The sequence below is a fragment of the Thamnophis elegans genome, chromosome 14, assembly GCF_009769535.1.
Source record: "Thamnophis elegans isolate rThaEle1 chromosome 14, rThaEle1.pri, whole genome shotgun sequence".
NCBI lineage: Eukaryota > Metazoa > Chordata > Lepidosauria > Squamata > Colubridae > Thamnophis > Thamnophis elegans.
The window spans coordinates 22,893,384-22,915,048 of NC_045554.1; the positions used below are offsets into that span (position 1 = coordinate 22,893,384).

General features: G+C 46.6%; 1 protein-coding gene across 1 annotated transcript in view; it reads left to right on the forward strand.

Annotated features, from left to right (window-relative positions):
* Window positions 1-21,665, forward strand: part of HYDIN (HYDIN axonemal central pair apparatus protein) — a 269,552-nt gene that overhangs the window by 158,666 nt on the left and 89,221 nt on the right. The window contains exon 42 of the mRNA XM_032231077.1: window positions 3,549-3,686. Within this exon, the coding sequence (XP_032086968.1) occupies window positions 3,549-3,686 (138 nt within the window). The remainder of the gene's footprint in view (window positions 1-3,548; window positions 3,687-21,665) is intronic.

Sequence of the window (21,665 nt, forward strand, 5' to 3'; positions counted from 1 at the left end):
CACACCCTACCACAGCTCTTTGCCAATCTGACAGGGCCCCACAGCTGCCATGGCCTGCTCCTGTGCTGCTGGTTGCTTGGTCTTCTCTGCTCATCCCTTTGAATGGGTCACCACTGTCTGGGTACCAGAGTTCGCCTGGCCTGATGCCTAGGTCTCTTTTGCCGGGCCAATCCTGAACTTGGCTGCTTTGCTCTCCTTTACATTCCATCCCAGATATTTTCCCCTGGGCCTCCATGGCTCTTTCAGAGGTGACTGAACAGGCTGTGGAAGACCAGGAATCTTTTGCCTTCTTGACTTTTGCAGAGCTGGTCAAACTTCCGACTAATAAACTCAACCACAGCAAACATGATCAAGAGCTTCCAATCTCCGAATGCAAAACCCTACTGAGTACATCATTTTGGTGTTGATGAAGTCAAAACCAGCTCTATCTAATTTCTGCACAAAGCCATAAAATGATAGTATAGATTTTTCCCTAGCATCTTCTTAAGGGGATTTTTTTGATGGAGCAAGTGTCAGGATTGTATGTTGATTCTGAGGCTTCAACAGTTCAGAAGGTTGCTAAAGCAGAGTAGGGGCAAATTAAAACCTTTTTTATGCCTCCCCATTTCTTAAACACTTCATTAATTTTTAAATTGAAGAGAAGTTTCACAGCTACGTATTTGTGTGTACCAAAAATATGAAAACTCTTATGTTCATCAGTTCAACAGTTCATTTAAAGGGAAATTAGAGTCAGGTATTTCAATCCATAGGGTCCTAATGAGATGTGAGTGTGTGTGAGGGGTCTTTCCTTCTTTAAAGCACAAAGATGTGGGTCAATAATAGAATGATGTGGAAGTGGGTCATGGCTGCAACAGGGCATTTCTTCAGAGGAGATTTGTTTTTTGCAGGGGAGTTGCAAAATAAGAAATAAAAACCTAATTACTGTATTTTTGAGATTATAAGAAACAGGGTGAAAATTTGGGTGCGTCTTATACACCTAATGTAGCCCCGCCCACCCACCGGCCCCCACCCATCGGCCATTTTCTGGCCTCTGCACGTCACGTTTTAGACCTGATCAAGGCTGCAGGGATTGCCACAGAACATTGCTGCCTCCATGCCTTGCATTTTCAGCCTCCTGAAGCTCTGTTTCAGACCACTTCAAGGCTGCGGGGATCACCAGAGCACATCGCCACTGCCTGGAACCGCCCAAAAACACGACGTGCAGAGGCTAAAAACATGAGGCACGGAGGCGGCAACGGTCTGTGGCAATCCCTGCAGCCTGGAACAGTTGATTGAGGATGGCTGATCCACCCACCAATCAGCTGCTCGTGCTGAATCAGGCTGCTGAAGCTGACCTATTTGCTATTTGCTGCAATGATGTGTCAGAGTTTGCAGTAGCAATCACATCCAGAAAGCACACACAAGTAAATGATTCAGCAGGATTCAATAACTTCTCTTTATATATAATGTAAATAAAGTAAAGTAAATATACAATACCAAAAGCAGATTTTCCAATGTGGTAGTAAATGCAAGCAAAACATAAGCAGAGGAGAGGAGTTTAACTTCAGTTTCAGAGCTGCAGACTAGTTTGCAGCTTTTGTACAGAAGTTAACCTAAGCCACACCCAGGCTCCTTGTTGATATCCTTGTTGCTCACACAGCAAATACTGTTTCAGTTTCCAAACAGCCCTCATTGGCTGACTTACTTGCTATGCCTATTCATTAGCTGACCTTGTTACCATGTCTTTCAAGTCATGCACTCTCTTACACACTGTAGGATGCTAGCCAGATAAATACCGATGGATGCTGTAGGCAGCGGCAGATTTTTTTTTATTTTCCTCCCCAAAAAGAAAGGTGCATCTTATACTCTGGAGTGTCTTATACTCCGAAAAATACAGTAATACTTTAGCTTTGTTCTTCCCCTCCCCACTTTTCCTCCAAGGTCCAGAGGGACAGCCGGGACTTGCTCTGGGCACCCGGCTGAGCATCGATGCTTTGGCCAAGCACACCTCGAATGGCAGCCAGCAGAGCTCCGAGTCCAAGACAGGGCCCCTCTCCAACGTTTCCCGGGGCTACCGAGGAAGCACTGCCACGGCCAAAGGAAAGTTGGAAAGCCACTTGTCCCTGAAACAGCAGCAGCAGCAGCAGCAGCAACAGCAGCAGCAACAACAGCAGCAGCAGCAGCAACAGCAGCCGGATCAGCCTGGATCCCAGGTGAAAAATCCATCAGACCCAGTTCCATGAACAGATACTGACTATAATTGGACCAGCAACTCCATTGAGAACTGGCACAGTCATTAAATGAATCTTTGGGAGCTTATTGAGCATGACATCCTGTGACTGCACCTTAACCTTGCTTGCCAGGTTCACTTCTCTGAGGCACTGTTGGGAATGAGCCCTGGTTGCCATATGCTTGAAGCACAATCGAGTGAATGCAGATATGTTGCACCCGTAACAAGTTTGAAGTCTGGTCATAAGTCTCTTTCAGCTCCATTGTAACTTCAAATGGTTGCTGAATGAGTACTCAGTAAGCAAGGACTGCCTGTATGACAGTTCACGAAGTAGTAGAAATACCTCCAAATACCAGCTCTCAGTTGAAACTTCATCTTCTCCGCCCCCCCCCCCCCCCCCCCCCCCGCAATTTGAAATAGATAGTTAGGTCAGCTGTGCTTAAGGATTAAAGTGCTGGTTGACAGACTGAATGACATCTAAATACCAACAATTACTTTGTAGAAGTTTTCTTTTATTCATCTATCAAGTGATTGGAACATTTCCTGGTTTAGTCTTTTTTCTAAATTCCTTTCTGACTTTTTTGGGACTCCTTACTATGTCTGATATATAATGTCTGCCAGTGAGAGGTACTTTACATTCATTCCATCAGTCCATTGGTGTCCTTGCACACCAACACAATTTTTTTTTGAAAAAAGTCTAGTAAAATCAGCAAGTCTGGTCAACCTTATTCTTTGTGGATGCTTCTTAATTTAGATTTTCTTATTCCAGAATTTAATTTCTCAATTCTACATTTAGATTTGATAGTCAATTATGAAAAGGCTTAATTTTTTTAGTCTTTAAAATTTAAATGTGTCTTTAAATTTATGATTTCAAATCCCCTGGGATTGCAGTTTCTAACCTGATTCCTGCCATCCTATTTTCAAATGCTTTCATTGATTTTTAGCCTTTACACTTCTACTTTCTCCTTTTTTCATTTCTAAAAGCAGTAAAACAATTGGTTAACAGTTTTAATCATTTTCCCCTCCAAATCCTATAATTAATTTGGAAAAGGATATGTTTAATATGTTTAATATCTTCTACATTTGAAGTACATTACAACACTGCTTCATCTGTGTCCCCACTTCCGCATTCCTTTCTTTGAGGGCCTTTCTGAAATATTGTTCTTCTATAACCAAAAGAGAAAAAGTAATAAATCATTAAGATAGCATCTTGTAATATATGGCAAAACAGATACTATGGCAAAGTAAAATGTTTAGTTGTTAACTACAAAAAGTGAATTTCCACACTTTTTAACGTTAGTTCCTAACTGGTCTGTTAATTTTTCAACTGCCTTCCCAGGTACCCTCCAGCCCTATTCCCAGCGCCCCCCTCCAGCGACGCCTGAGTGTCAGTGCCAGTGGAATTGGGGATTATGGTCTGATGAGTTGCGTGCTTCCAGATGAGCTTTTGGTGGAGATTCTTTCAGAGAGGATGCAGGTAATTGCAGCCAGAAGGAGAAACCAAGGGGAGTGTCAGGCACGATAACTCATAGAAATATTTGTAAATTACCAAGTGAACATTTCCAGTTTATTTAGACATATGGATGCAGCTTTATTTATTAAAGAAATATTTCCTATTTCATTGCTTTGCTTTACTTAAAGGATAGTTGAATGTCTATGGATATTCTCAATCATCTAGGTCATGGTTGTCCAAAAGATGCTTTTTTAAGAAGCAACTGGATTTTCTGTCATTTTTTTGAAGACATTTTGCTTCTCATCCAAGAAGCTTCTTCAGCTCTGAATAGATGGTGGGGAATGGAAGGATTTATACTCTTTGCAGACAGCTGTCATTTGTATTCTTTAACAAGTCATTAAGGTCATCATAAGGTTTATCTGTGTCATCAGGGTCACCTGAGTGATGCAAATGGGTGGGAGGCCTTCTTGGAAATGTCGAAAGGTCTGTGTTGTAGGTTGGAGATAGATGATGTCACATCCCTCCCCCTCTGTTGAGAGACCGCAGTTCTAGTTTGACATAGATGGCCTATTTGATCCCTCTTTCAAACCAAAGGTTCTCTCTGTCCAAAATGTGGACTTTGCTGTCTTCAAAAGAGTGGCCTTTGTCTTTTAAATGCAGAGGGACTGCTGAATCTAGTCCAGATGGGTTTGTTCTCCTTTGTTGTGCCATGCATTTTTTTTATATATAAATTTTATTTTGCTTGTACAAACTTTACATCTTTGCAACACATTACATTTTTTTACCTATCTGTTGTGTCTGTTTTATCTATACCAATACATTGTGAAGCTGACCTAATTAATTTACAAGCCTCGAGACAAAGTTCAAAAAAAACCCATTCATTTATTAGGACTAACATTAGGACTTCTGTGGAGCTGAAACTAAATCCCACTTAATGGCGTCTGAACTTTACCCCTGTGTCCCCTCCTCTCTGCCTGACATCATCAATCACATTCGCCAACAGGACATTGCAGCAGGGTTCTGGACATGCACATTCACCATATCCCAGTTACAAGTATATGAGACTTTACTCTAGCCAGAAGTATACATGGAATTTTCCTCCCTTCTAAAGTTGTTAGTAGTCATGGAAATGCTTTAGACATTGACATCTGGCTCCCCTCACTTTCTGAAAGCGACCTGTGTAAAACAAAGCAATTTGAGTACAAAGGTATAACTGAGGGATGTGTCCCTCCTCCCAGGCTTGCTTGGATTTTCTACATGGAATTTTGCTATAAGGCGATCAGCCTGGATATTTCAACTTTACACCTAATATGCCTCTGATAAGGGATAGCCCTTCCACTTGATTAAGTATTGGAGTTGTTTCCTGTGCCACCTTGAATCCAGGATTCATTGAACTTCATAATGGGTTTGGCCCCCTATGACCATAGGGCCTGGGGGCTCCCGGGGTAATGGTCTCAGATTGGATGCAATCACGGGTTTTAAGAGGCTACTATGAAATGCTGGGTGTATCCTCCCCAACAATCGAGGCAGTTTCAATTGCACTGTGACTGGGTTGATGATCTATGGGGAATGGTCCCATAAACACCGGCCCCAGTTTCTTGCTAGGCAGTTTTAATCTCAACTATTTTGTGGAGAGGTAAACCTTCTCTCCCACCCGGAATGGCCATTGGGGAGCCCGCTGTTTATCTGCCTGTTTCTTATAGGTTTGTGCTGCTTTAGTCTGTGCCTTTTTGACATTTTCCCAGGTCGCTTTCAGCATCGACATCCAATCAGCCAAGTTGACTGAGGAGGGGGGATCCTTTGGATACTCAGGCATTGGGATGAAGTCCATACCGCTCACTATTTTGAATAGCATGAGTGTCAAGGCGGGCTCCCTCAGTAACCAAGAAAGAAACCACTCAACTCTATTTTGCAGAATTAAGAGTACTTTTACTGGTCATGAGTAGATAGCAGCTAAGCAAAGCAAGATCTAAGGCAAAAGCGCCTGTAATCATAGATATCAATATGTGACCCAACCCTCTCCCCCTGGTAATCCCATCCCATAGTCCAATCTGCACATCCCACAGATGTCATGTGGAAGACATCTTCAAAAAGCATCATCAGGTTGGCATGCTGGACAGTTGGCCTTGACGGCAAATCCTCTATCTGCAGCATGTGCAGTAGGTGGTGAGAACAACTCCCTTTTTACAGTCACTCTTGTACTGATACTTCCCCACCCAAATACCATGTCCCTCCTCCCCGTTTCAATGGCAGACGAAAGCAAGCAGCAAAACAGAGGCTGACATCGAGTCCTGTGCTACTGTGAACAGCATTATTATATGCAACCTCAGTAAAAGATAAAATGTCTGCCCAATTGGACTGCTGATAGTTCACGTAGCACCTCAGGTACTACTCCACCATGGCATTCAGTCTCTCTGCTGCCCCATTGGTGCTAGGATGAAAAGCTGAACTAAGACCCTGAGATGATCCAATGGACCATAGGAACTCCCTCTAGAACTTAGCCATGAACTGGACCCCTCTGTCTGAGATAATACTTCGAGGTACTCCATGCAGTCGGTAAATATGCTTCAGGAACAGTTTAGCCAGCTTGTGAGCCGAGGGTAGTCCGCTACAGGGTATGTTTGGAGAACACGTCTATTACAGTCCAAATCACCGTGTTTCCCCTACTTTTCGGCAACTCTACTATAAAGTCCATTGCGATCTCCCCCCACAGCTTCGTTGGCTCTGCTACTGTTTGCAGTAGTCCAGGGGTTTTTCCTGGTCGTCTCTTCATTGTGGCACAGATGGTGCAACTTTTCACGTAACTATCTACATCTTTCTTCATGCCAGACCACCAGAATTGCCTCCGGGCTAAGTGTAAAGTCTTTGGCAACCCAAAGTGGCCTGCCAGTTTGGCATCATGACTCCTCTGGAGAATTAGGGTACATAGGGATTCTGGGATGTAGAGTTTCACCCCCTTCCATGCAAGGTCATCTCTTTTTGTCAAGATGTGTTGGTTGTTTCAGAACCAGGGGTCTGCTAGCAGTTCGGTTTTGAACCTCGTGGTTAAGTCGTTTGCGAGTTGGTCTTGCCGGTCACGGCATTGCCATCTGGTGGTCACTTGGGCAGCAGTTTGGGTAGAGGGAATGATGGGGTCCACTATGTGCACCTGTTTGCATTTGTACTGAGGCATGTGGGAGAGGGCATCAGAACTAGAAAGTTCCTCCCCCCTTGAATGTGCTTTAAAACAAAATCAAAACGGTTGAAGTATTGAGCCCATCGGACTTGTTTAGGTGATAGCTTCTGTGGGGTCCTAAGTGCCTCTAGATTTTTGTGGTCGGTCTAGACTTCGAACGATTTCTGCCCCTCTTCCAACAGGCATCTCCATCTCACTGCGAAAGCCTCTTTTTCCCATGCGGGCCATCATCTCTCTGTATCTGTGAGTTTGCGGGAGTTGTAGACACAGGCTTGTAAGTTTCCTTGGCTATTTCTTTGGAGTAGCACTGCTCCCACTGCCATGTCGTTGGTGTCTGCCTGGATCATGAACGGTTGCTCGGAACCAGGATGCTTTAGCACCGGCTTCTTTGCAAACATTTCTTTTAGTGTTTTGAATGCCTCTTGGCAGATTTTGATGGCACAGTCTGTCTCCCTGTGGGGAGACAGAACATCACACTTGGCCTCGCTGAATACTTCTGTGAGGTCCTGATATTCCATTGGAATCAGTTCGGCCTCTGGAGTTTTGTCGGATGTGGTTGCCAGTTATTCTTGTGGGCTCTTTTGGGTGGTTTCCAGCGCCAGTGGTGTTTCTGTCGGAGGGGTTGGGAGGGGCTGATATCCTAAGTCTGTGGGTACCGCCTTGCCACGAGATGGTTGGTCTCCATTTGTCTAGCCAGGAAAGTCCCAGTATGACTGTGTCTGTTATTTTGGGGGCTATTATGAATCGAATTACTTCCCAGTGATCCGCTAGTTCTAGCCTCACTGGTTCAGTTATGTGGGCGGCATAGGCTCCTTCCATTAGAGACCTATTGACCTGCTCGAACCGGATCGGGCGGGCCAGTCTTTTTGCTCTGATCCCCAGTTTCAGGACTGTGGTTAGGTTGATCAAATACCTTGTGAAGCCTGAGTCTATTAGGGCTTGAATATCCCCCTAGTTTCCTGTTTTTGGGACTGTGAGGTGTATTGGAAAAAGGAAAGGGTGAATTGATTCACTCACCATTGGGTCATTTTCTCCCTCATTCTCGCTGTCATATGATTCGGGCAATTGATTGTCGTTGCTTGGGGTTCCACCACTTTCACCTGAGGGAGAAGGGGCCTCTGCAGCCTGGAGGGCTTTCCCAGACATATTGGTGGTCCATTTGGGCCCTCGTTCTGGTCGTGCCCTGGTCTGGCCTTGGTTTTGGGGATGGGGCTTGGGCATGCAGCTACCATGTGGCCCATACTCCTGCATCTGTAGCATTTCAGCGGACTTCGAGGGAGGGCTGATCTCAGGGCCTGCTTTGGTGCTGTGGTTCCCCACTGGCTGGGTGGTTTCAGGTCAGGTTGACCCCTCTCTTATGTGTCCGGTTGCTTTGTCATGTCGTTGGCACACAGCCCGCTGTCGACTTTTGTTGCTACTTGGAACCACTCAGAGAGTTGATTTGGGATGTCACAGTATGCAGTTACCTGGGCAATTTGCTTGTCCAGGCTTGTTCTGAAAAAAATGCACCAATAGCCACTCTGGTAAAGGTGGTAGTCTTCCTCTGACACTCCTAAATTCACAGATGTGCTTTTTGACGGGGCGGCCCGTCTGCTTTAGGTTGCTGAGTTCCTCATTCTCAAATGGATTTTCCCAAGTGTGGCATGCCTGAAATTCAAAAAGTAAACTATGGCTTCCAGGCCTGACAGAAGACAAGTGTGATCTATAATGAGAATAATGCAGGGGGTTAACATAAAAAAACTAACCACCTCTTCACCCCTTTGGCTTATCTGGAAATTTGTCATGGAATTGCTTAACTAATATGTCAGCTTTCACATTCCAACTCTTTATCCATGTAGCCTTAGACAAAGGGTATCTCTTCAAATGCACTAAATATTGTAAACGACCCCTATACAATCTGGAGTCTAGTATTTTTTTCACTTTGTAATGAGTCTCTCCTTGTATTACTATAGGGGTGGTTGGGTCTGAGGTCTAGACCCAATTGCAGGTTTCAGCAAGTTACAATGGAAAACGGGGTGTATTTTCCCTAGAATTCTGGGAAGGCTGAGCTGAACTGTCACTGGGTTAATTACTTTAACTATTGGGACAGGACCCAAAAACTTAGGTCCTAATTTCTTGCTCGCATCCTCAACCATATGTATTTGGTCGATAGAAAAACTTTTACCTCCCACACGGAAGGGGAGTTGAAACGAGTGATGCTTGTCTGCCTGTTTTTTATATTCCTCCGCTGCATCTGCCAGGGATTTCTTGGTATTCTCCCACCCTTTTTTGAGAAAGTCCATGCATTCAGTCAAAGACATTAAGGAGGGGGGCTCTCTGGACAATTGATGCATAGGGACAAATTCCATGCCACTGGTTACTTGCAAGGGTGTTAATCCAATGCTGCTGTGAACAGCATTGTTATACGCCACGTCGGCAAACAGTAGCAGGTCTGACCAATTGTTCAGTTGGAAATCCACATAACAATGGATGTATTTTTCGATCATTGTGTTTACACATTTTGCTGCTCAGTTCGTGCTCGGATGGAAAGCTGAGTGAGTCTTTGCGTGGACCCAATGGACTTCAGGAAATGCCTCCAGAACTGGGTGGTGAACTGGACTCCTCTGTCACAGATGATTCTCTGGGGTACTCCATGCAGGCGGTAGATATGCTTGACGAACAGCTTCACTAGCTTCTTTGCTGATGGCAATTTGAATTTGAATTGAATTTGAATTTATTGGTCTTGTATGCCGCCCACTCCCGAAGGACTCCGGGCGGCTTACAATAAACAAAGGAAGGGGATAAATAGACAAATAGACAAACAACAATTTAAAATACACAACATTCATAGTTCCCGTGGGGCTGGCTATTTCAACAGCCCCCCAGCCTTCCAAAGCAGCCAGTTCTTCGTGGCTTTGCGGAAGGCTGGGAGAGTAGTAAGGGTCCGGATCTTCACGGGGAGCTTGTTCCAGAGGGCTGGAGCTGCAACAGAGAAGGCTCTCCCCTGGGGAGTCACCAGCTGACATTGGCTGGCAGATGGGATCCGGAGGAGGCCTAGTCTGTGCAATCTGATCGGTCTATGGGAGGTAATTGGCAGGAGGTGATCTCTCAGGTACCCAGGTCCGATGCCATGTAGGGCTTTATAAGTAACGACTAGCACCTTGAATCGAGTCCGGAGACTAATGGGTAGCCAGTGCAGCTCACGGAGGATAGGTGTAACGTGGGTGTACCTGGGTGCACTCACGATCGCTCGCGCAGCTGCGTTCTGGACTAGTCTTTGAACACTCTTCAAGGGCAGCCCCATGTAGAGCGCGTTACAGTAATCCAGTCTTGAGGTCACAAGGGCGTGAGTGACTGTCTGAAGGGCCTCCCGATCCAGGTAGGGTCGCAATTGGTGCACCAGGCGAACCTGGGCAAAGGTCCCCCTGGTCACAGCTGACAAATGGTGTTCTAAAGTCAGCTGGGGATCCAGGAGGACTCCCAAATTGCGAACCCTCTCTGAGGGGGGTATAATTTCACCCCCCATCCTGAGAGATGGAATACTTGGCCAATCTTTGGGAGGGAACATCAGTAGCCACTCGGTCTTGTCTGGATTGAGTGCCAACTTGTTTACTCCCATCCAGACCCTAACAGCCTCCAGGCACTGGCACATCACTTCTACTGCTTCGCTGAGTTGGCACGGGGCGGACAGATACAACTCCGTATCGTCCGCATATTGGTGGTATTTGATCCCGTGCCGGCGTAAGATCTCACCCAGCGGCTTCATGTAGATGTTAAATAGGACCAAACCCTGTGGCACCCCATAGTTGAGGGGCCTTGGGGTCGACCTCTGCCCTCCGACCAACACCGATTGCGACCTGTCCGAGTGGTAGGAGGAGAACCACTGAAGGACAGTGCCTCCCACTCCCACCTCTCGCAACCGCCACAGAAGGATACCATGGTCGATGGTATCGAAGGCCGCTGAGAGGTCAAGGAGCACAAGGATAGAGGGGTGACCCCTATCCCTGGCTTGCCAGAGATCATCAATCAGCGCGACCAAAGCAGTTTCCATGCTGTAACCAGGCCTGAAGCCCGACTGAAAGGGATCCAGATTATCGGTTTCATCCAAGGACCATCGGAGTTGAGAGGCCACCACTTTCTCAACAACCTTCCCAACAAAGGGAAGGTTGGAGACTGGACGATAGTTGCTCAAAATGGCTGGGTCTAGAGATGGTTTCTTCAGGAGGGGTCTCACCACTGCATCCTTTAGGAGGAGCGGGAAAATTCCCTCCTGGAGAGAGGTGTTAACTATCGTCCGGATCCAGCCGCATGTTACCTCCCTGCTGGTCGAGACCAGCCAGGAGGGGCACGGGTCCAGTATACAAGTGGAGGCACTCACTGCCCCCATGGCTTTGTCCACTTCCTCAGGAGAGACAAGTTGAAACTCAATCCATAAAGTATGCTCAAGACCTTCCCCTGGTACCTCGGCTGGTACTGTGCAATTGAAGTCCAGCTCTGTCCGAATCTGAGCGACTTTATCCGTTAAATACTGAACAAATTCCTCAGCTCTACCTTGTAAAGGGTCATCCGCATCCCTCCCTTTCAAGAGGGAGCGGGTTATTCTAAACAAGGCGGCTGGGCGCGATTCAGCGGATGCAATAAGGGCGGCAAAATGCGAACATTTCGCCGCCCGTATTGCCACGAGATAGGCTCTGATAAAGGCTCTCATCAGTGCTCGGTCTGACTCAGATTTACTGGCCCTCCAGCGGCACTCTAGGCGTCTCTTTTGGTGCTTCATCTCCCGGAGTTCCTCGGTGAACCAAGGGGCCCTCCTGGATCCGCTGCCTCGGAGAGTTCGCAAAGGTGCAATTCCGGTTTAGAGCCCGCGCCGCCGCTGTATTCCAGGCAGCAACTAAGGACTCCACCGGATTGTGGATGAGAATGTCAGGTATTTCTCCAAGCGCCGTCTGAAATCCCAAAGGGTCCATCAGGAGCTAATCGGTTCCACCTCCCTACAGTGGGGGATTGGTTTCCGAAAGTCAAGCCTCAGTAGGAAGTGATCAGACCATGACAAGGGCAAGATCTTAATGCTCTTCAACTCTAGATCATGTCTCCACTGCTCCGAGAGGAATACGAGGTCAAGCGTGTGACCCGCTGAATGAGTCGAACCCCGAATTACTTGGGTCAAGTCCATGGCTGTCATGGAAGCCATGAACTCCTGCGCCCCATCAGAGCGTTCACCAAGTGTAGGCAGGTTGAAATCCCCCAGAACCATAAGCCTGGGGAACTCTACTGCCAACTCGGCTACTGACTCGAGGAGCGAGGGGAGGGCTGTTGCAATGCTGTTGGGAGGTAGGTACGTTAGCAACAAACGCACTTGACCACCAAGGTCAACTTCATCAACAGGGACTCACACCCGACAAGCTCCGGAGCAGGGATCCTACGAGGAACTAAAGACCTTCGGACGATGACAGCCACTCCCCCACCCCTTCTCTGGGGTCGCAGCTGATGAAGCACCTGAAATCCTTCTGGGCACATTTCAGTGAGGGGGACTCCTCTCTCCGGGCCCAGCCAGGTTTCAGTAATACATGCCAGGTCTGCCCCCTCATCTAAAATTAGGTCCTGGACGAGGGGAGCTTTGTGAACCACAGACCTGGCATTTAGCAACAACAGCCTGAGACCAGGGCCCTGACAGTTCTCGCCATCTGGCCCTGGAGTGGAACTAGCAGGGCCGGAAGGAGGGATCTCTGTGACGTAGCGAACCCTCCGTCCCCGGTAATGGCTAGCCCTGAAGTTCCCGTCGTACCTGCCTCTCCCCATAGTGACCATAATGCTCTGGCCCACCCCCACACCCGTAGACCCCATATCCCCTCCCACAGCCTCCGCTCCATCCGGCAGGCGATTTTTGTCACTCATTCTGGGACAGGAGGTAGGCCTGGGCCCCCTGCCACTTCTGCAATAGCACTCAGTGGAGGAGGCACCAGGCTGTACTCTCAATCCTCTCACACATACAAAGCCACTCATCCATGCATTCCCCACGTATGTTAATTAAACACAAAAAATACAACAATATGAGGTTAAAAAGGTGGGTACAAACATCAGCCAGACACACCATTCACACTACATTCCTAAAATGTGCGGAGCACTGCGCAAGTATGGTTAAGATAGTCAATGGTGCGGAAGGAGGAGGGAGAGCTGCTCCTCCCCTCTCCCTTCCTCAAGTCCTGAGAAGCACCCAAAGTCAAAGGTCCAAAAAGAAAACCGTGTTGGGTGGGTGATTGTAAAATGGAGGGCAGATGGAATGATGTCCCTGATAGTTGGAATAATATTCTTGGGGTAGCGGTGGGCAGCTGTAGTCGCAACAAAAGGAGCAGGGGCGTAGATCTGGAAGTCCGAGAGACCAAGTTTGTAAACAAAGTAAACAGAGAGAGCCAGATGGTAAAGGTGGTAGAAGAAGGAAGGAGGCTCCGCAATCGCAGAGGAAGGCGGGGGAGGGCTGCACTGCAAAGAGGCCCTGATCGAGTAGAGCCGGGGGGGGATGGTCGCAAAGACACCAAGTAAAATCCGCCGCCCCTTCCGTCCAAGGCCGCCATCCAGCGTTGCGTGAATTGGCCACTCCACTCCCCAATGCTGATAATTAACTGGTGAAATCCACAGGCTCCTTCCAGTCTCGTAAAAATAAATAGGAAGCCAGAACAAGACCGGCAGGGTCGCCGCAAGCCGTTGAGGTGATGCCGGAGGGGAGGGGCGCCTGGGGGGGGATGTAATGGCGACAATGAAGCCTGCCGATCGATCCCCTTTGGCGCCATCCGAGCCAGCTACCCCCTCCCTGGCACGATAGTCTCATGTTCAGTCCAGTCCAGAGTGGCTCTGCTGGGTCTCCCGACCAGAAAATAGAGTTGATGTAGTAGTGTTGATGGAGGGAGCTATATTGATGGAAAAAGTAGCGTTGGCATAAGAGGCAGCGTTGATGGAACGGGCAGCGCTGATGAAAGAGGTAGCATCGATGGAAAAACTGAGCCAAATGTGAGGGGTGGGCATCCAGAAAAGGCTACGACCATGGCGCACTCAGCCAGCCGCCCGATTCGCCTGATCCAAGTAGAAGCCCTCTTCGATCTCTCCCTTTCTAAAAGATGGCAATAATTGGCCAACACAGCCAACACAGTCAAAGAATGCTCACCAAGCTGTAAGAGCTGTAAGAGAAGGGTTGAGAGACCTCGCAGCGCTGGAACCGCCTCCGTCATCACTACAGGGCCGCCATTCTTGCCGCTGAGATCGCCAAGCCGTGCTGGGGATTTTGGAGTCCTAGGCTGATGAAAGGCTTCAGCTCCCCTCGGTTTTCGATCCGCACACGTCCCCTGAATGTCAGTCATCCCTGAGGACCTCAATAAAAGCAGTAAGAAACCGGCTCCAGGGGCTCCCAGCGCTTTTTTGCCAGATCGTATTGAGACGAAAAAGCCTAGCCGCCATTCCTTTTCTTCGCACATGCGCAACCCTGAGCAAGCAATAAAGTGGGATTGCTTGGAAAACAAATCAATGACTGTCCAGATTATTGTGTTCCCCCACTTTCTAGGAGCTCTACAATGAAATCCATTAAGATTTCTTCCCAGTGTCGGTTGGGGCTTGCCACCTGTTGCAGTAGCCCAGGGGGTTCCCCGGCCTTATTTTCATGGCTGCGCAGGTGGCACAGCTTTTTATATAGTCTTCTACTTCTGCTTTCATCTTAGGTCACCAGAATTGCCATCTGGCGAGGTGTAGCATTTTTAGGAATCCAAAGTGGCCGCCTAACTTTGCATCATGGCTGGGTTGTAGCACTTCTAGCCTCAAACTAGCAGGAACATATATTTTGGATCCTTTCCAGGCTAGTCCATCTATCATCATTAAGATGCCTTTATTGTTGGTGAGCCAGGGGTCAGCGGGCAGCGCTGCTTTCAGTGTGGCAGTCAGTTTGTCCTGGCCGGGATCGGTTGGCCACTTGGCTTGGCCTCTGGTGGTGACTTGTGCTGCTAGTTGTCTAGGAGGAATGATGGCATGGACCTCTTCCTCCCTCCGGCTGTCAAATTGCAGCTTTCTTTTTTCTTTTTTAATAATTTTTTATTTTTAATTTTCAAAACAAACATAACACATAAAATCTTCTTTCTTTACATACTGTAGAAAGTGTTTCAGTTGGTTACAAAAAGCTTTCGTTCATCTCTTCCACTGTCATCAAGTATAGTTCATATTAACTCAAGTATTTTAACTCCAATGTTTATATATGTTACCATCATCATACCTCCAGTTTCATTTGACTATCATTGTTTAGACGTCCTTCATCATAAAATATATCAAAATTTAATACATAACCACATACTGGCATTTCATTTACTATTTCTAAAATCCTCCAATAGTACTGAGTCCTTATATCCTATTCTAGCTAAACATCCATAATATTTAGTAACAAAATTTTCCAATCCTCCTTTTCAAAACACTGTTTGCAATTTACATCCAATTTCCTTATGGTGTACCCATACCTATATATAAAGTATTTATCATTATCCCTTCTTTATTTGACTATATCCTATATCATAACATTTTCCCCCTAATAGTCAAGACTTGACTCTATCTTAGTTCTTTTTTTTAATTGACCTCTATATATAATCCAAAAGGTTTTCTGATCTTCCCTTCATGGTTATCATTCAATATTCATATCCAATTATTGCTTATGTTTGAATGTTTGAATGTTTATTAACATTTGTAGGCCGCCCTTTTCCCTGAGGGGACTCAGGGCGGCTCACATAAAATCAGGAAGGGGAATACAAACAATGACGTAGACACATATAGTAAAAATAATAAGCAACATTCATTCATCATTCGGGAGGGGCGGCTATCTTTGTCCTCATGACACTACACATTGTATACATTATTATCATTATCAATTTTTTGTTTAACTATACCTATTAACACTAAATTTCACTAAGTTTAAACTAGTTTTAAATAATACTCTTCCATCTATCAACCTGTATCTTTCCATTGACAAAACAGTTTCATGTCTTCCGCCATTTGTGGTATTAATCTTCTAAACACCTTCTTGATCAGCTTTGTATGGACTTCCCTTAGCAGCTCCTTGCTTTTAAGATTTCTCATATAATTTTGATGCCCTCTTTCTGTTTCTTTATTCCACTTATCTTTGATTGTCAGCAGTGTTATCAATATTTTTGCTGATAAGGTTTCATAGTCCATAAATTCTTTAGTTTTTTTCTTTTTCTTCTATGTCTTGCCCTTTCAGATAGATTTCCTTTCCATTTATTTCCTCTTTCAATATTCCATTCTTTGCATTTTCAAAAACAAACCAGTTGCCATAAATATCAGCAGGTTTAATCTCTTCATTTTCCACTTCAGTTTTTTGGACTTCAATTCCCTCATTTTGTATTTGATAAACATCTTAAATGTTTTCATCATATTTTGCTGTTAGCTGCTCCAAGTATTCCAATTTTTGTTCTATTCTCTCATATGTATTTGATAATTTTAATAATTCTGAAAATATTGTCTGTAAGTTTACAATCTGTATATTTTCTTGACATTGTGCCATCTTTTATGTGCATCTGCCCTTGCTTGGAAGGTTGTTAATGTTAAAACATGGATTCTCAAAAGCCGTCTTTTCCCCTCTTCTCTGGTTGAAAACACACTTCAAAGGGACAACTGGCTTACCCCATCGCTCTGTAACGAGCCTTCAAAACAAACCATGAAGAGAGGAGGAAGTTCTGCTTGAATACACAAATCTCCAATCAACAAAACCTCCCCGCATTCGGGCAGCGTACCACTGTATTTTCACTAAGTTGGATTTAAGAGTCCTTCGACTTTTGGGGTGTTTGAAGAAATCTAGTGGACAAATACACCTGATCACCAACTTTGTATTCATAGGGCTTAGTCCGTTTTTTATCATTTCTTATGAGCATGGTGTATAGCATCCAGAGTCTGGAGAGCTAAAGGCCAAATGCGCCGAAGGCGGTCACTCCACTTGGACAGTGACGACACTTGGGGCTGTTCACAAGGAACTTCAGGAATGGGCACAAAATCCTGGCCAAACACCACATGGAAAGGGGTGAACCCAGTGCTGCTATGCATGGAATTATTGTAAGCTACCTCCGCATGAGGCAACAAATCCACCCAATCATCCTGTTGGTAGTTGATAAAACAACATAAATATTGTTCTAGTACAGAATTAATCCTCTCACAAGCCCCATTAGTCTGAGGGTGGTGGGCGGAGCCAATCCGCTTCAGAAACTCCCTCCAGAAAACGGAGGTGAACTGAACACCTCTGTCCGAAATGATGCCGTCGGGCACCCCATGTAAGTGGTAAATATGGGAGATGAACATCTTAGCGAGAGACTTAGCAGAGGGAATCTTGGAACAAGGGATGAAATGGACCTGTTTGGAGAACAAGTCGGTAACAACCCAGATAACAGTGTGTCCCTGACTCTCAGGAAGTTCGACAATGAAATCCATGGAGATCTCCTTCCAAGGAGCCACTGGGCGAGCTACCGCCTGGAGTAACTCCTGTGGCTTTCCCGGAGGGCGTTTAGCAGCAGCACAAATGGGACAACTGGCAACATATTTCTCAATGTCCTTTTTCAAAGAGGGCCACCAAAATTGTCGCTTGACAAGGTGGAGCGTCTTGACGAAGCCAAAGTGCCCTGCCATTTGGGAATCATGAAGAACAAAGAGTCTAAGAGACGCAGGAACGTATAATTTCGTCCCAATCCAAGGCAATTCATTCCTCATAGTGCATTCATTCACATGCTGTCGGAACCAATCATCATCAGCGAGGGCTTTTTTCAGGTTAGAAAGAAAGTCCTGAGACACCTCTACCTTAGAAAGTGCTTGACTTCTAGTAACAACAGGAGCAGCGAGGCTCATCGCGGGAATGACAGGCTGGACCACACTGAGTTAGAATAGTTGTATTGAGGAAGTCTGGATAAAGCATCAGCCATAAAATTCTTTCCCCCTGGAATGTATTTTAAGGTAGAATTAAATGTATTGAAATGCTGAGCCCAGCGCATCTCTTTAGGAGAAAGTTTTCTGGGTGTCCTCAAAGCTTCCAAATTTTTATGGTCAGTCCACACCTCGAAAGGGTGTTTGGCACCCTCTAGAAAATGGCGCCAAGTGGCCAAAGCCCAGTGAACAGGAAACGCTTCCTTCTCCCAAATGGCCCAACGTCTCTCCATCTCGGTTAGTTTGCGAGAGGTGTATGCGCAGGGTTGTAAATTACCTTGACTATTAGCTTGAAGCAACACAGCCCCCACAGCCACGTCACTGGCGTCAGCTTGGACCACAAAAGGTGCGTCCATGTCCGGGTGTTTGAGGACTGGCTCCTCCGCGAAAAGCTGCTTTAACTTCTCGAAGGCAGCTTGGCATTCCATGGTCCAATCCAGCGGCTTGCTAGGCTTGGGTTTTGCCCCACCTTTAGATTTCAGGAGGTTAGTTATGGGAAGAGCTATCTTAGCAAAAGAGGGAATAAACTGGCGATAGAAATTAGCAAAACCCAAACGTTTTTGCAATTGCCTGCGTGTACAAGGGGCCTCCCACTTGGTGACCACTTTTACCTTAGCAGGGTCCATTTCAACACCCTCGTGGGAGATGCGATAGCCCAGGTAGTCAACCTTCTCTTGATGGAATTCACACTTGGACAATTTGGCATAAAGTTCAGCTGCCCGAAGTTTCTTCAGCACAGTACAAACCAGCTTCAAGTGTTCCTCACGTGTTTCCGTGTAAATAAGGATATCATCTAAATATACGATAATGCCCTTGTAAAGATGGTCATGTAAAACCTCATTAATTAGTTGCATGAAGACCGCTGGCGCCCCCTGTAGGCCAAATGGCATCACACGAAATTGGAAACAGCCAAGGGGACAGTTGAAAGCAGTTTTCCATTCGTCCCCCTCTTTAATTCTGACTCTATAATACGCATCTCTTAAATCCAACTTAGTGAAAATATGGCCCCTCCCTGGTTGGGCCAGCATGTCCTTCATTGGAGGCAACGGGTAGAGGTTCTGAGATGAAATGGCGTTCAAGTTTTTGAAATTCACACATAATCTCAGGGAGCCATCTTTCTTCTCTCTGAATAGTACAGGAGCTGCTACCTTGGGTCTTGCCGGTTCAATGCACCCCCTTTCCAAGTTCTTATCAATGAATTTTCTCATTTCCTCCATTTCTCTAGGGGACATTGAATATATTTGGGGCTTTGGAAGCTTCACCCCAGGTAAAATAGCAATGGTGCAATCCGTGGGTCTGGGGGAGGGTAATTTATCAGAAGATTTTTCACTAACCCCCCCCCCCCGAGGTCCCAATACTCCTTTGGTATTCTTTCTTCCCCCTCAATTCTCTCCTGCCCCCTGGCTGCCAATGTGGGGCCAGTAGTGTCAGAGTCAGGAGTCTCAGCTTTCCCCTCAGGGGGTACGTTTGTGTGAATTCATAACCAACCCTCTCTCCAATTAATGCGGGGGTTCCATCTATGAAGCCAGGGGAGTCCCAAAATAAGGGGTCGGTCCATCCCAGGTGCCACAATAAAAGTTATTAATTCTTGGTGGGTCCCCATCCTCATCTCTATGAGTTCTGTAGAAAAGTGAGCAGGGCCGCCTCCCGCAATAGAGCCATCAATTTGGCAAAAAACAATAGGGGTTTTCAAAGTTCTCAACTTCAAGCCTAGTTTCTCCACCATTTCAGGGCTGATCATGCAGCGGGAACAGCCTGAATCTAGGAGAGCTAAAAGTTTCTCCATTGCGCCAGAAGATGGCACTCTCATCTCAATGGGAATAAGCATGGGGCCAGTTCTGGAACTTACCCAGCGATGAGACTCCTCCCCATCCGATTCATCAGACGAGCTGGGGCTCCTTCCTCCCTCCTCCTCCGGCTGGAAGTGTTGGGGAACATTCTCAGCAGCGAAAGCAGCTTCCCTTCTCTTGCTTGGAGTTTTCACTGGTTTTCCCTCTCTCCGGGGGGGTGGGGGTGGGGCTGAGCCAATTTGACGCAGCAATTCACAGCGCGATGGCCCTTCTTCCCACAGTGGAAACAAGTGAAAGGCTTGGCTTTGCCTGCAAAACCTCCTCTGCCCTCACTCCTGGGACGGGAGGGGTTTTTTGGGACTGCTGGGGGGGATTTCGCCACATCTCCCTCCTTCATGCATTGAAGTCTGGCTAAATCCAACTCCACGTCTGCCGCGTTCTCATACCAAACTGTTAGACGACGGGGAAGGTGTCTGTTTATACATTGTTGGTATACTTTTTCATTCAATCCCTCAGCAAACTGATCCAGCAAAGCCTCTTCCAACCACCCCCTCATATGACAATTCCTGAAATTCCTGCACATAATCTGGCACAGTTTTGCTTCCTTGCTTAAGAGCTGTAAATTTCAGGCGCCTGCATCGTTTGGTCAAAGGGTCACCGAACCTCCTTTTCATGGCTACCATAAATTCATCAAAATTCCTCAGGAGAGGGGAATTGCATTTGTGTAGGCCACCATCCAATCGGCTGCTTTCTTCTCTAAGGCCATTAACACCATTCTCACTTTAATTTCATCTGTCTCTAAATCAGGTCCATAGATTTCCATATAATTCCAGACCTGAATTATAAACAGTCCAAGAGTTTTAGGGTCTCCATCATATCTTACTGTTAAGGGAGGGACCTTTGCCATCCGGTGTCTCCTGCCCCCCCCCGCCCTTTGAATGACTCTAGCTGCAGAGGGGGAGGCTGGTTGTGGGTTTTCTTGTGCACAACCCCCCTCGGCCCCTTCACTCTCCCTTAAGCTACGCATTGAGTACCTTTGTTCCATTTCCTCTGTCGGCTCTCTTTCCACTGCCCTCTCTCGGCTGCGACGTTCAGTCCGTGCCTCTTCGAGGAGTCTCATGGCGTGGGAAATCTTGTAATCTTCTTCTCCAGTGCCACTCCAATGAGCTGCTGGTTTTTTCTTTGGTCTCCTTCTCATAACGCCAGGATCTAATTCCTCAGGATCCTTTCTCCGTCCTACACCCCAAGTCCATCTGGGACAGACGGCAGGTTCATCCACTCTCAGTTCAGCCAGTCTTTCCGTTAACGATGGTGCCGCCGCTGCCCCTTCTTCTTCCTCCTGGTCACTTACATGCAAAGACATTCCTTTATTCTTCTGAGGGCACCCCCCTCAGTAGTTGTTAGCTCCGGGATGGGTGCGAATGAGACTCAGCTTATTGTCAGCATCGACTTCATTTAGTAATCAGGAAAGAAACCACTGGACTCCATTTGAATTGAAATCAAGTGTACTTTTACTAATTATAAATGAACAGTTGCAAAGCAAAGCTGAGTCTGGTGAATTGGGTGCGAAAGCGGATAATATCAAGTACAATTCAATCCCCTCCCCTTGGCACCCCCGTTCATAGTCCAATTATAATGCACCCAACTGTCAGGTGGGAGAAACTACCCATTCCCCTCCCCTTGGTAACCCCAGTCCATAGTCCAATCCCATATCTCCACAACTGTCAGGTGGGAGACATCTTCAAAAATCATCATCAGGTTGGTATGCCGGACAGTTGGCCTTGGCGGGAAACTCCCCTCCTTCCACATGTTGAAACGAATGGTGAGAACAACTCCCATTTAACAGTCCTCCTGTACAGAATATTTCCGTCACCCAAATACCATGCCCTCCCTCCCCGTTTCAATGGCATCCGAAAGCAAGCAGCAAAACAGAGGCTGACAGGTTCAACATGTCCTTCATGAGGGGGAAGGGGTAGGTGTTCTCCATGCAAATGGCATTGATTCCACGAAAATCCATGCACAGCCTCCCCGCCCCATCTTTTTTCTCTTTGAAGAGTACCTTGGATTTAGCGGGTTAGATAAAGCCGCACTCTAAATTGACATCAATGT